This window comes from Pteronotus mesoamericanus, unplaced genomic scaffold, assembly GCF_021234165.1.
Source record: "Pteronotus mesoamericanus isolate MK-2021 breed Mesoamerican mustached bat unplaced genomic scaffold, CSHL_Meso_final contig_73, whole genome shotgun sequence".
Lineage (NCBI taxonomy): Eukaryota > Metazoa > Chordata > Mammalia > Chiroptera > Mormoopidae > Pteronotus > Pteronotus mesoamericanus.
The window spans coordinates 6,389,428-6,404,829 of record NW_026555245.1 but is presented as its reverse complement, the minus strand read 5'-3'; the positions used below and the strand labels follow the sequence as shown (position 1 = coordinate 6,404,829).

The following is a 15,402-nucleotide window of genomic DNA, read 5'->3' as shown; positions in this document are numbered from 1 at the left end:
TACAAGAACAAATGAAATACCTGCTTCCGTGGTCAAGTCAACCCTGATGGAACCATTTTTAAAACTCAGTAAAAAGCTCTCTATAAAAAGGACACTTGGAATCATCAGTAGCTATTAAGCGTATACTCCTCCTCAAAAAAAAGAAAAGCTTTGTTTTTTGATAGTCATTTTGCAGTTTTCCAAAGGAAAAAATTAATTTGAGGTTGAGCTACTGCCACCATTTCTACAGTGCCCTCGGATCTGTTAGATGGAATAGCAGGGGGTTTACACACCACAGCTGTAACAGATGTTCTTCACACTTGTTCCTTGTGATAAAATTAACATCTTAAAACTAGCTAATTTGCAAACAGAGAAGCAACATAATTGCACTTTAACAGCTGAACAGTTTTACTTACTTCCTGAGACAGAAATGGGATGACTTGTGCACAAATCGTATTCAATCTCTTGGCGATTTCAGTCTATAAAGACAAAGCCATATAAATGTTTAGTATACACTTCATAATCAGTTCAGAAAGATAAAACTTCATACCCAATACTTTAGCCTCCCACTGCCTCACACTTGAGGACATGAAATTACTTTACCAGGCTACCTCACTAATATTTAGCTTGAGATAAACAGTAGATATTAATCCCACTTGCAAAGTAAGACATAACTGCACGCTTTATTGGTCACTTAACTAAGAGATAATGAGCAGTTTAATTGAATTGGAAAATCTACGTGGTATAAAGCTATATAATCATTTAACCTGGTGCTTGCAAACCCCTTCATAGATTTATTCAATTATGGCGTTCCATGGCACATTTATGTAGTTTAGAGCAAGTTCATTCAAATGAGTGTCAGAAACCAGGGAGCAGAAGCACCATCAAAGCAGTCTAGCTGTCAAGCTAAGGTCTAGAGTGTGAGTCCAGAAGAAAGAAGGCCACAGACCTCTTTCCACCTGTTCGAACTCTAAACAAGCCAAGAAAAGAATGCTAAAACAGAACTCAAAGAGGGAGAGTCAGGTCAAGACATTCTGAGTGTCTGTAAAGTTTCACCACAGTTCAGCATCATTGGGAAGACCTCAGTGACAGGGCCCACGTTACAGCTGAACATAGCAAAACATGCCCTGAGTGTCCGCAGCTTGGGCTGTTCTAAAGAAAGTAGGAAACATCACTGCTCAGCTCCAAATCTACAAGATCCTTCTGGTACAAGGTACAATCCGGCAAGGAAGAGAATAAAGGGTGTCTGCTTCCAGCATAGGGTAGGATCCACCTGCCTGCTCCACCTCCAACAACCTCCAGCAATGCAAAACAGTTCTGTCTTTCTCTAACTCTGAAGAACCAGTTCAGCCTTTAAAAGAAAAAAAAAAAAAAGTCATCTAAAAAGAGTGCCAGGAATGACCTTATTTATTTCACTGTTTTCGGTCAATGTTAGTGAAGTTGGTAAAGAAAAGGATCATGAATATAAAATTATGAAGCACAGAGCCATGCCCTTGAGAAATAGAGAATGGAATATGACAAAGTAGAACCTTCAGAAACCATATATTCAAGTATATAAAAGAGAGCTGCCTTTTGTCCTCTAAGATGGTTCCATTTAACTGAGCAACAAGTCCTTTGGTTTGATGGGATTGGATTTGAGCCTGCCCAATTCAATTCTCCCTGACCACCAATGAGATAGGGTTCCAGTCTGAGCCTCGGAAGAAATGTAGTACTAGAAGGGGAAATGACTGGTGTAGAGAGCCAACTCATGACCTTGCTTTAACCAGCAGGGCAAAACAGATATATGGAAAAGGATGCAGCTGTACCAGGTGCAAAAACAGAGCTGGGCCGCCCCACCCAATTCAACTAATCATAGCCACTCACTCAAGCTAACTCAAGGTCATAGCTCTCCTTTAAAGTACCAGAAGGCTTCCCTTTCCTTTGCATCAGGGTTCGGCACTGTATATTTGGTCCTATGATGGGGAGTGGGAGGGACCCAAAAGAAACCAGAATTATCTTCTGGAGGGAGGGTCCCTTGCAGTACAGGCTTCCCCCACTAGGTAAATGTTCTAGGAACCCATCTGTATCAGTGTACCAGCTGGCACTGTTGTTGAGAGGCTGCATTACACTTCAGTGATTTTTTTGGAAGGCTCTTTCAATGCACTTGCCCATTTCATGAAGGATGATGTACAAGAGCACCTGCCCACACTGTGCTGAGTGTTCAACAGTTTTTGACCAAAAACCAGGATGACCCCCTGTGCCCCACACTCCCTATTCACCCGATCTTGTCCCAACTTTTTGTTTCCCAGGATAAAAAAAAAAAGTCCTCGAAGGGAAACATTTCACTGATGTGGAAGAGGTGAAACAAAACACATCAGAAGCACTAAAACGCACCAAAATCTAAAGTTCAAAAACTGGTTTTGAGCAGTGGAAAAAAGGCTCAGTAGGTGCCCTGCATCAAATGGAAAAGCACTTTGAAGGTGACTGAAGTTTAAACACATAAGAATAAATACATCATTTTTTATAAATAAATTCCAGGGGGGTTTTTTGGTCCTCCTGTATGTAAAGGAGTAGGGATGCCTTTTGTGAACTCTTAGGCCCTTGTCCTCCAACTCTCTACCTACCATAACTCCCCAAAAACATTCTGCACTTTTCCCCTTCTCCAAAACTCACACTTACGGTTCCCACTCTTAAAAATGATTAACATTCACTTTAAGCACACATCAAGGTCTGCCATCTACAGATAACCCTGAGTAACATTTTGGTGATTCTGGGAAGCATCATTCGAGTACTCAACAAACCAAGAGTGGAGAGAGACACTTTTATACCAAGAGGCTCCATTATAAATTCTGCCTTTCTGTAATTTGTTATTTCCACAATGAAATGCCATGGACACCCTCACATTCAATAAATAGAGATATGAACAAGGACATCCTTGATGTATTCCACATACAAGCCTACTGGAGTTTAAGCACCTCAGATATTTATGTTTCATCTACTACTCCACATTTACAAATTCTATGTTGAATAACCCTCTACATAGATCTCTAAAAGGAAACCCTAGAACTGAAACTGCTAGGTCAAAGTATATGCACATTTTAAATTGGAATGGATGCTAATAAACTGCCCAGCAGTAAAGCTTACCAATTTATATTATCGCCAGTCTATAAGGGTGCATGCTCTCCCACAGTGTCAATATTGGGTTTTGTTGACCTTTTAAAAAATCTTTATCCATCTAATAGACTTTAAAAAATGACCTCACTGTTATTTATATCACGCAGATTCTTCAAAAAATTAAACATTTTCATATATTTACTGGCTCACTGTATTTTTTTCCTTTCTCTGTTTTTCCTTTGGTATTTATTCATCATTGTGTTTTTGTAGTAGTTCTTTCCAGATGACAAATATTGACTCTCTTCCATAGTTTATCCAGCTTACCATCTGTCTTTCTACTTTACTTACTATAGATTTTTTTGCTATGCATTACTAAGTTTTTATGTGGGTAAACTAAAGAATAATGTTTCTGTGTTCTTGGCTGTTGGGTCACAATTAGAATACTCCAAAATTATAGATCCCATTCTTAATCTTCGTCTAGTGCTGCTATGGTTGTACTTTCTATGCTTAAGTACTTGACCTTTATTTTGGTCAAGAAGAGATGATTTATTTATTTAATAATAATATGTGACTTTAAGGTAGAACTGATTTTAACTGTCAGGAAACACTGAAGACCTGGCCTAAAGGAAATGAACTTGTAAACCTTTAATAATATTAGTTATTTAAAGAAAAAACACAAGAAGTACATATTAAAGTGTAGACCATATAAATTGGGTTAGAGTAGGTAAGACAGAAACAGGAGGAAGAAGGTTAAAGATCAAAGCTCAAATTGATGAAGAAACATCAAATGCCATACCATCTGTCCTGGGAAGTCTAAATAAATGGTCTGGAGAAGAAATGGAAACAAGGACAACAGAGGAGGACTTTTATCCCAGCTGTCTCCTCCCTCTGCCAGGTCTGACAAGTGAGCTTGATTCTGAGCAAGGAAGCCTAAAGTCAAGTCTTTCCCCCAGTTTACCCAGAAATTCTCCGAGCTGCCCTGGCTCCTCCATAAAGAGACTTCTTACCTCCAGGCAGCCTGAATGAGGATATGACTTGTTTCCCTGACAGTGCTTTCTTTCTGAGTTCTAAAACATCACCACCACCCTAGCAGGGTTTCATAAATGTTTTCCCCAGCCATTTAAAAAACTCTGAAAAGTAGCATGAAAACCAACATTAATTCTTAAGTAGTATCTCTTGCTTCAATGCAAGACCTTTAACTGAACACAAATTAACAAGTAGTGTTTTCCACCCAATGCTTCCATTCCAACCAGAGTTTGCAAGCAGGTTAAACTGGATATTTGATCCTTGCTTAAGCAGGTATTAAGAAAGTTCTATAAGCTCCTCAGGCTGCCTTCTACCTCTTCAAAGGCTAGACAACTCCAGAGGAAAAAAAACTTCAGGCTTAACTGTACTTTCCACCTGGAAATCATTTTCCTGATGAAAGCTGAAGACATTTGGTTAACTACTAACAGTCATAAATGCTTATAAGTAAACCTTCCTTTTGCCTGTATTTCTGACACCATGTAAGGAAACACATTTAGTCAATGTTCAAGAATTATGCCCAAACCAGATTTGCATGGAACCTTTGTGCCCAGAGACTTAACCAGCTGGGTGAAGGCCCCAGCAACAAGCCTGACCGGCATGGACAGACTCCACCCACTGAGGCAGCAAGAAGCAGGTGTCAAATTATCTGTTCAGAACCATCTTTTAAATTGATTTTCATCAAACTCAAATAAGCTCATATGCAAACGATAGCTTAACTATTAATAACGAGCTGTCCTCTTAACCCAATCCTTCAAGGCCTCCTTCACATCCACTTGGAGGCTGCCTTTTCCCCACAAGACTGGAAAACAAATTCTTCTCTTTACCCTTCAAGAACCTCCACAGCATTTGCTGTCTTTGGGTACACTAAGTCTACTGGTTTAAAAATCACACTTTACATAAAGCTTCCATAGGGATTCTTAACAGCTTCCAGCACACAAAGTCTTCTCCACACAATGAGATGGGAAGCATGAGAATAAGACTCCTACTTAACACTCAGACACAGCTCCTCACTGCCCCCCTGCCCCCAACACTGCCCCCAGGGCATCCAGTCAAGATGTTTTTAAGCAATGGTTCACTGACTAAAACAGAATCTCCACGCACCCAATGATCAAGAGGCAACCATATAAACTATTATACTAAACAGTGTTAGAGAATAAGGCTCTTTTTACAGTAATAAATCACATCTTATGTTAAAAAATGAAATTCAACTGAGTAAATCTGAAGATCTAATTGGCTTTATTCAATCAGTCATGAATCTGACAGCATGTGATCTAGCAAATAGAAAGGAGCTCCCAAGAGCCGTCCAAAGGAAAGGGGTTTAAAGGCAGAAAGGGGAAGGAAAAAGCCAATTATTAGCAAAGAATATACTGTTTCAGGCAAGTTTGCCCACCTAGAGGGGAATGAGGGAAGCCTATCAGTTGGATTACCTCAATACTGCTGCTGACCACGTAATTCCAGGTGGACTGGTTAAAGGTTATACTCCTGGGAATGGCTAAAAACAACAATTAGGTTAAGTGTTAAGGCCTGGTTTGCCAATGTCAGGCTAGCACAAGCGACTCCATTTGGGGCCTGTTGTTTCTTTCTGACACTCAGTAGGTATAAGATTCAAATACTTTTCACTACATTAAATATGGTCAAATATCTCAAAGGCTAGCTTTTGAACCAAACCCTGGTATATTCTGCAGGGCTCTCAAACTGAAGACATGTTCTGGGCATCTGAACTTAAGTTTCAGGATTTTGTAATTCCTAAAAGCTCAACTCTCCACCTTTTCATATGGCTTACACCTAGTCTAATCACAAGACTGAAGAGGCCATTACCCCATGTCTGCTCACTTCTCCACTACAAAGTAATGTATAATGAATGCTGTTTGAAGCTCAAAACAGGGTGAGGACTGCTTAAGAGTAATTGCCCATGGTCTCAAAGCAATGCAATGGCACCTTGCCCAAAGTCAGATTAGGGAGGGGAAACTCCACCACCATTAAATTGCAAATTGATGGATCACAAAAAGTGCTGCTTCTGCTGAGGACTGGCAGGCTGATTTTTGGTTTCCTACAGACAAGCAGGAAGCCCAGAGAAAAACACAGTGGAGTGCTGGTAAGAAGTATCTGGCAATAGATAGATAGGCAAGAACATGAAAACAAAGCACAGAAAAGAAATGCATAATATCTAAGGCCCATCTGACTAGAAGTTTCTGAATCTGTAAAATGACATTGTTAAATATAGGAAAACTTTCAACTTTACCAGCAACCAAACAAAACACAAATTTTGTTGTAAGGTGAGCCATTCTGCAACAGTTAAGTTAGTTTATTTTAAAAAATTAATAAAATACAACAAATAATGAGTCCTCTGGGAAACTGAAACAATCATAACATTGCTGATCACAGAGTAAATTGGTAGTCGTCTTGGAAAGCAACTGGCCAATGTGTTTTAAAAGCATGAAATTATTTAAACCCGTTGGTAAGGCTTCCCACAGCTATGAATTTATCCGAAGGAAATAGTTCAAATGAAAAGCATTCTATGCATGAAGCTGTTTGTTGCAGCACTAGTTTTAAAGCACGAGAGAAAAACAAGAAAAGATATAAGAGCAGATCAACACATCACAACATTTGCAAAGTTTCTGAAAAAACTTAACATTTGCCTTCCTGAAAAATCAGTTGTCCCATCAGTTGTCCAATACTGGGGGAACAGTCAAATACACTCCATCAACCCAAAGGCAGAACAAGTAACCATTAAAGTCATATTTATGATAATGATGCTTAAATGACCAACTTTTACCAGATAAAGCAGGAGAAGAACAAAGATGTGATGTTAGTATGACTGGTTTGGTTTTTTTTTCCCCAACACATGCACGTGGCCAAGTACTGTTGATACCCAAAATAAAAACAGTGATTATGCTGAGGGGTAGGGTTACTGGTGACTTTTTATTTCCTCCAGTGACCTTGTGAACACCACCCTTGATCTACTGTCTAAATGTATGATTAAACTGGAAAAGGAGAAAAGGGTGCTCAGGCCCACCACACCTGTGATTGACAGTGACACTGAATCACGACGATGCTGGCAAACCCTAAAACCATTCGGATGCCTGGCCCTCTTACTATCCTCAAATCCCACATGGAGAAACCGAAGTCTAAAGGAAATGATTTGGCCGGGATCATAAAGCAAGATTAGAAGGTACATTCTTTGCCTAGTCCTTTCTTCAGGAAGCGAAATGCAAAAGTGGGACATACTCAAGATCAGAAATAAAGCTGATAAACTCAGCCTTGTTTTGCAAAACGATACAGCCCAAACAGGACTGCAACAGCATAAGGCCAAGGCCCTATCCTTGCTCAGCCAACCATGGTACCACAAGAAGCAGTTCCTGTCTGTCAATGACAGGGGCACTGTACCCCTGCGGCCCTGGTGTAAGTGCTCTGCAAAGCAGAGCAGGCACTTTACAAGGGACCTCAGTTAGAAACTGTGAACCTCAGATAAGCAAGTCCCAGCCAAACTGCACTTTAGTCCTCTTCTCAGGCAGAGTCAGTGTATCAGCCCTAACACCAAGAGGGCCCACCAGCAGACCAAAGTCCACAAAAACACAACTTGAAATACATCCCTATTTCCTGAAGGTGGCCTCTGATATACCTAGAGAAAATTCAAGATGGTTAAATAAAATCCACAGACCCAAAATGACATATGCAAAACACTGCAAATAAGCTAACACACTGCTCCCCTTTGGAGGGTGAGGGTCCTTGGCCCATAGACTTCCTTCAAAACATGCAATATTCACCAGATTTACTATCTCCCACCATAGCACCTCATGAAAAGGTTACTTTTACCTTAAATTCTAATACATCAGAGTAGCTTCCTGTTTAAAATATAATTGTGTCAATAAAATGACTAATCACATTTTGGAGAAATCCAAATGAAAAGGACTTGGGGTATCACTGAGGTTGCAATGAGGTTATGAGTGATTCTCAAACTTAAGGAGTGCTTTGAATCACCTGAAAGACTTGCTAAAGCATGACGTCTGGGTCCCATTCGCAGAGTTTCTGAGGCCTCAACATCTGCATTTCTATCGAGTCTCCAGATGACCTGCAGTTACAGGACTAAGAACCACAGCTTGAGATGCGCTCTCATCCCTTACCCACAACAGTGGCAGTCTACTGCTTAGCACACAGCAGGTCCTCCTCCACCTACTCTCCAGTCTTCAATATGAGCAGGTCCCCTGCAACTAGGGTCAAGAACAAGTGGGCAGCGAGGTCAGGCCTACCTCCCTCCACAGCCTTGCCACAATGCCATGGCTGCCTTCTGCACACATTTTTACAAAACAAGGGCTACAAACCAGGGTTGTCAGAACACATTTGTCTACTGTAGGAAACAACCTCAAACAACATTCACTTAAATGACTCCACCCATGGCAATGTAATCTCACCTGTTCTTAAACCCTGTGATTAAAACAAAACAAAGGGTACCAGATGACAGAAACCTTTTAGTGGCTCAATTAATCAGAATATAAGTCACCAATTACTGGCAGATAATAACTTTTGTATTCTATCTCCCCTTCACTTGGCAGCTCTTACAACATTCTACATCCGTGTCCTTTCAACTGGGCGCAGACTCTACCCTTTCCCTGCTCATCGTTCACTGCAGCTTCTCTGGAAACAAGGAGGGGTTAAAAGAAAGGGGGAAAAAACCTGCTGAAGGCTGCTGGGGCGGAGATAGCAACACTAATTGCTCCCATTCTCTGGCTCCTCCGGAGACAGATTGCTGGGGCCTGCATCTCCGGAGAAAGCTCTTGCTCTTGTATCTTCTTCGTGGCAGCTCTCAGCAGAGCAACTCAAGTGCCCTTAATTGTTTATGTTCTTAATGCAGAGTCTCTTGAATGCATTCATTTTTAATAGCAGGCTTGAGTATGGGGCCCATCAAAGAATGACAAAGCAACTCTATTCACTGGTTTTCCTTCCTACAATGATGGTCTTTTGATTTATTTGCAAATGACAAGCTTGGCAGGCCCCACTTGAGGGCTGCCCTCATTTTTATTTTTTACTTTTTTTTAAGAATTCAGTTCCATTTCCAAGATGAAGTTGAGTCTGCAACACTGTGTATTTGTGTAAAATTTCCCCCCTTCAGTTCCTTCTAATTAATGACTTAAATGTTTTGACCCAACTGTTGCCAAGCAGAGCATTTGGGCTTTAATTTGTCATTTTGGTAAAGATGCACCCTTGACAAAAGCATGGCAGCTGTTTCAGTGCCTAACCAGCACATTTCCATTATTCAGAAGCCCTTGTTATGGGGTTCAGAAAGTGCTGTTCACATGAAACTGCATTGACTTGTCCCATGATGGAAAAAGACAGCTTTTGGCGGCCTTAAAGGAAAATGCTCTCTATAGAGCCAAAGGACTTTAAGACAAACTCTGTAGCGTGAATCACAGAACATTACAGTGAAGTTGACACCTACTGTTCTCAGAAGGGAAAGAGGACAAGCTTCCCCTGAAACACACCGCAGCAAACACACCTTCCACCCTCTTCAAAGGCCTTAATCATGAAGGAGCTCATAAGAAATTAGATAATATCATACAATAGCAGAATCAGTGGGAGGAAAAGCCAGCTACATCATCATCATCATCATCATCATCATCACAGGAAGACTAAAATTACAATTACAAAAATAAAATATGCCTACGTAAAGACAAAGGCTGCCCAGGAATATGCAAAAATCAAGTTACCTCTGAAAACCAGGTTTCAGAGAAAATTCTTTTCTCAAAATTTGTAACATTATTTTCTTTGCAATAAAATTTAAAACATTCTTCATTGTAGCTACCTTTTAGGCCTGTGTTTTCTCTCTGTGGTCGGTACTGACTTCCTACTATCTGTGATCAGTGTCTCCATGCCTTCCATCATGACAGAGCACTACAATCAGACACTACTGATCACTGGCTTGAGCATTTCCCAACCTGCTTCCCACATCTTGTTTGGAGATCACTGGATCAGCAGCTTGGTGTGACTGTTTCCCTAACAGGTTGGAATCTTTAGCCAATCCAGATAGTAGAAGAATTTCCTGCCTGAGGTGACATGGGCATGGTGCTCCCTAATTTTAAAAGCAGGCCTCACATGAATGACACTGCCACTCTTGTTCCAGAGTGACTTCTTAGGGAAAGCAACTATTCCTCTCAGAGGCCTACACCACCAGTGCCATGTGACCCAGCAGCATAATGGCCACAGGTTACATGTGTAAGGCCCCAGAGCAAAGCCATGTGCCCCCAGCTCAGTCTCAGTCTGGAAGCCCCACCCCTGCGCTTTACTCCCTGACAGGCTTTGTTACCAGAGAGGTGGTACCTTGGGAAGAAAGACAAGGTTCTTGGCCTTTCCAGTTGGAACTGGGGATTCTCTTTTCAATCAACATCATGTACCAAGAAACCTGCAAAGCTCCAGAATGAAATTTACCCTCCGAGTGGCCGTAAGACAGATTTCAAGGGAGGGAACTGTAGTACAAACTGGGTGTCTGCCTCCGCCTTAGGAACACTGCACTGCTGTACCCAGCAAGTGCCGGGCATCGCAGGTTGGAAGCCACTGATGTAGAAAAACACTTGTGCACAACAAAGTCAACATTTAGAAAAACATATTTTCTCAAAAGCATCTTAGCTCATGATTAAAATGAAATCTAGGATGCCGGTAAAAATTTTCAAAGCATAACCTTTTGGAAAAGCTTTTAAGTATTTAAGAAGATGCTAAGTACAAGAATCCTAGATGACAGACTTCACTAGTATAGTAAAGATTCACAGAATATTAATGCAACTGTGCAGGTGGAGGCAAACAGGAATATCATTTTAAATAGAAATTTATTCTTTTAAAAACACTAGTCATCACAATACAATCCACAGAGAAATCTAAGCAAGAGAAAAATAACCATCATTTCTCCAAGTTAATACTCAAGCCACTTTTCGGGGGGGGGGGGGGAATATGCTGTATGAGGAAAAATTTATTCAGGGTTACATAGATTGACCAAAAATATATAAAATTAAAAGTATGCTAAAGAAAAGCCCTGGGTCCTCTTATGCCCAGTCATGTCAATTTATAATTTAAAATGATACGGTGTTACAATGTATTGTCTAAGGTATATGGCGGAAGCATTAAATAAAGAGAACAACTAAATTATGAAAGTGAGAACAGTTTATAAATGAGGGCCCACCAAAAGTTACCACTCCTATAATTCATCAGTTATTTTACAAGTAGACAAATCAATTTCTGTGCTCATGTGTGTTTTTAGAAAGCATCCCAGATATTCTTCCATTAATTATGTGGGTTCAAGACATGTCAATTCTCGTTTCCCAGAGCACTAGAAACCAAATTTAACCCACATATCCTGTTACACTGGTCTGCCCTCACAGGGTTCCCACAGGGCTGGGCTGGTTCAATAATGCTGAGCTCCTTCTGGAAGAACAGCATAGACTTCCTGCCATTTGGACTGTGAAACACAGTAATCCACCAGGGAATAAAGGTCAAGGTTGCACTTTTGGTCATTACTGAATCATTTGAGATGATCTGTGGTGAGGATGAGAGGAAAATCGAAGGCTGTGAGAACGCTGCAAATGGCTTGACCTCAGACCAATTTTCATCTCCATCTGTCTAATAGACATGTGGATAAAAGCCCTCCCTCCTTCTGGGCCACTCGCCTGTTTTCAAATCTGTGGCACAAGCCAGGAACCAGTTAAACAATAAATACGTTAATAGGGGGAAATAACCTTCTAAGCCCCAGAGTGACGCATACTCAGGTTTTGGTTTTGGGTCATCAGCTAAAGTTTGGAAGGCGATTTTTCCAGTCTGCAAGCAGTCCTGCAGCTAAATCGAAATTTTAACGAATACAGAGAATCATCTGCAGTGCAGGGGCCTGTGCCAAAATCTCCTTATTCGTACATGCAAATATATGCATACTTACACCTCCAACCCCCACCAAAAGACATCCACGATTTCTATTACGTCTGTTAACACACACAAAGGGAGCAGCAGCTCCAAAAACTGCATTCTGCTGAGAAGTCAATCTTCTTTTGAGTGTCCAATTAATGATGCTTAATCATTATTAAGGCATTTCAATCCTTAAATACAAAATATTCCTGGGAACCCAGAGCCTAATTATCATTTAAGCCATAGAGTCAAGGTTAATATCCCAATTTTATACTAATATTCCCCTCTATTCATTTGACCAAGCTACCTTTTTTAAGGGAATGTTGTGCCACATATAAGTTTAGGCCCCCACAGTATATCAATGTCAAACAACATCGTGTCAAGCTAAGATTCAATTCAGGTAAGTGCCACTGCCAAATTTTCTTGTTCCCAGACGGGCTTTAAGATTATTTTATTGCTTAAAATTTAATTTGTTCCAACTCGTGTCTCCATGACAACGTTGGCTAACCCTGCAAATCATTTGAGTAATTGGATATCTTATCTTTCTATTGCTCTCAAATCGAATGATTCTGCTAGAATTGTAACAGCCAATCAAATTTACAGTCCTCCTGAGTAATAGACTTGGAAAAGTAGCCACATTCATCTCCTCTTTACAGCCATATTAACCAGTATGCGACAAACAGTAGAATCTGGTCTTCGAACTATACTCCAAATTATAAATGGTGTCAATACCAATATTCTCACCGTGCAAAGTCTACTCAAAAGCCCTTTTCCTTTTATATTGTTTTGAGAAGCAACAATTGGTACTCATTCCATATAAACCTTGAGCAAGATCAGTACTTTCAGGGAAACTGACAAGAGTAATTCCATAGCTAATGCGAAAAAAATAAAATGAAAAAGAAATCACAGCTTTCTGTGGATATTTGACCTTGTGATAAAATGACCAAAACAATGGCTGCACAAGTATATGCTGACACTGAGGCTTCTGGGGCTCCTTAGGTGGGTAAGCTATATTTGATCCACTAGTCAAGAAACAAGGAGGATACAGATTTAACAACCAGTTCAAAAATCCCTGTACTTGTAGAGAAATCCAAGCAGTCAAAATGTGACATCTCTTTATACTTCATTTAACTCATGAATATCACAGCATCTATCGTAGTCAATCATGGAATATAGATTACCCATAAGATTCAAAAGTTACCAGTTTCCCTCCTGAGAGACTGATATGATTTTGGTCTTTGGTCAGCTGAAAAGTACAGACCTTGGATACATTTCTGTGGTCCAAGTCCTATCTTCCTGGTAGCTGTGCAAGGAGATTGGCTCTGCAGGAGCTCACAATCCAGGCACTGTAAAAGATCCAGCCAGCTTACAAATAAAAAATGCTCCAGAACCCAGGCCAACTGGCAGGCTGAGAGGGTTGTCAAGAACCTCACGCTTTCCCTACAGATACTCAGGACTTCAGGACCTCCTCAGGCTAAATACAAAGAGACAGAAACATGTAGCTTCTCAGCACACAGATGTCACAAGGCCACTGAGCTTTTAAGCAAGTGTGAGAATAGGTACTGGCACAATTTGTCTCAACTGTGCCCTCCTTTATCCCCAATACTTACAGAGACACAAAAGAAGTTTCTACTGCATTCTGCTGGGCAGTAACAGAAAACAGCCTAAACTTCCAGTATGTACAATTCTAATGGCCTTTTCCTCCCTTGTGCGTTTCTGTTTCTGCTCTCCAAATATTAGCACACACACAGCAGAAGCTGCGAATGTGACAGTCCACAAAAATCTCAAGCCCACGATGTACACTGGAGAATATAACACAATTACCTACTCAAACTTCTGCACAACATCTCAGATGTTTTCATAGCCAAAAGATATACCTCACCAGAAGGTGTACCTCATCAAGGATGAAGACTTCTTTCTCTAATTGAGCAACAAGCTGGTCTTGTAAATTGGTTACTGCCCCACCCCACACCAACAAAGTCTCTTCAAATTAAGAGTTGGATTTCTACATTACATTAAAAAAAAAAAAAATCAGGAATGCAACTCTCATTCTTTCCCCCCCCCCAAAACTCACTTCAGTAAAATGAACCAAAATCCTCTTTGTTGTTCATTTGTCCCCTCAAATGAAAAAACTCAACACAACTATTTTCACTGGTAGCTGTATTAACTACTTAAGGCTGATGCCTTCCATGGGCACATTTTACTGTTTTGCCTAAATAAGGCACTTGAATTCCTCTAGATTCCTTAGACAGCAGGCTGCTAATAGGGGCTTCATTTAAAAAAAAAAAAAGAAAAGAAAAGTTCTTTTGAGCCTTAAGATAAATGCTTTTGATCTTAAGAAGGAAACAAATATAAAACTTAGTCATTGAGGGGGAAAAAAATGAAAAGTGAACAATTCAGATGGAGAGGGAGGAAGGAAACTGGTCTTGGAAAAACAAGATGCGAGTGTGGCCTAAAATTCCAACAACAGGGTACAGTTTTAAAGGGATCAATAACAGATTTCAAGAACAGCTATCCTCAGAGTGCCCACATAACAGGCACCATTGTAACTACTTGTGCACAAAGAAACTCACTCAATTCTGGTAACCACCCTCTGGGGTAGGTCCTGTCTTCATCTCCTAACCTACTAGCCTGTTAACTCTTTTGTGAGGAGGAATAATTAGCACCCACACAAAAGGGAACAGGGGGACTAGAAGGATTTACAGAGAGCTCCTACAGCACAATTCCTAAGGCATGTGGGAGCTCAATAGATGGGAACTATGACTACTCACTCTAATGCACCAAATAAGCTTACTGAGCAATAATAAACCTACGAAGCTGATTTTTGAAAACCAAAGATGAAAAAGACAACTCCTAAGAACCAAGCAGGCACCTGTAGCTGCAGGCTGATGGGGACTGACTGCCCTTCCTCCATCCCGGTGGCCCATCCTTTATTCTCTCCATACCAGAGCAACTTGCAGATCAATGTTAAGGCCCCCTTTCCTAAACCAAAGCGACCTTTTTATTTTCACTCACTAATCCATAGAAGTCTTTCAAATGGCACAAATAAAGGCGGCTGCATTTTGTTCTCTAAATCAATTTTCTCCCCAGCCATCAAGTAGATGTGCCCGCACAGAGAAAGAACAGCCCTTCCCTTCTAATTCAAAAATCCATACTGTCATTGCCCTTGCAAACTGCTAAACAAGCAGTATCGGCAAGTCACTTGTGTTCTGTAATATATTTACTGCAAATCCCAATGGCTCGCCTCCTAATGCAGTTTTCTATTGTGTCTGTGCGTGTCAATACACTGGCTGGTCACCTTACTTGTAAGAGACTCTGAACAGCTGTTTGCTCAAGGCATCAAGAGGGGACAGAGGCTGTACTCTGGAAGGCCCCCTGCCTTGGAGAGCCTCCTCCACATACAAGCTTACTAAAAGAGGTATT

At 40.7% G+C, this 15,402-nt stretch overlaps 1 protein-coding gene across 5 annotated transcripts in view; it reads right to left on the bottom strand.

Moving 5' to 3' along the window:
- The window catches only part of TLE1 (TLE family member 1, transcriptional corepressor), an 82,600-nt gene that overhangs the window by 56,094 nt on the left and 11,104 nt on the right, over positions 1 to 15,402 (bottom strand). For all 5 annotated transcript variants that reach the window (XM_054582989.1, XM_054582994.1, XM_054582991.1 and 2 more), the window contains exon 5: positions 396 to 458. In XM_054582989.1, coding sequence (XP_054438964.1) covers positions 396 to 458 — 63 coding nt within the window. The remainder of the gene's footprint in view (positions 1 to 395; positions 459 to 15,402) is intronic.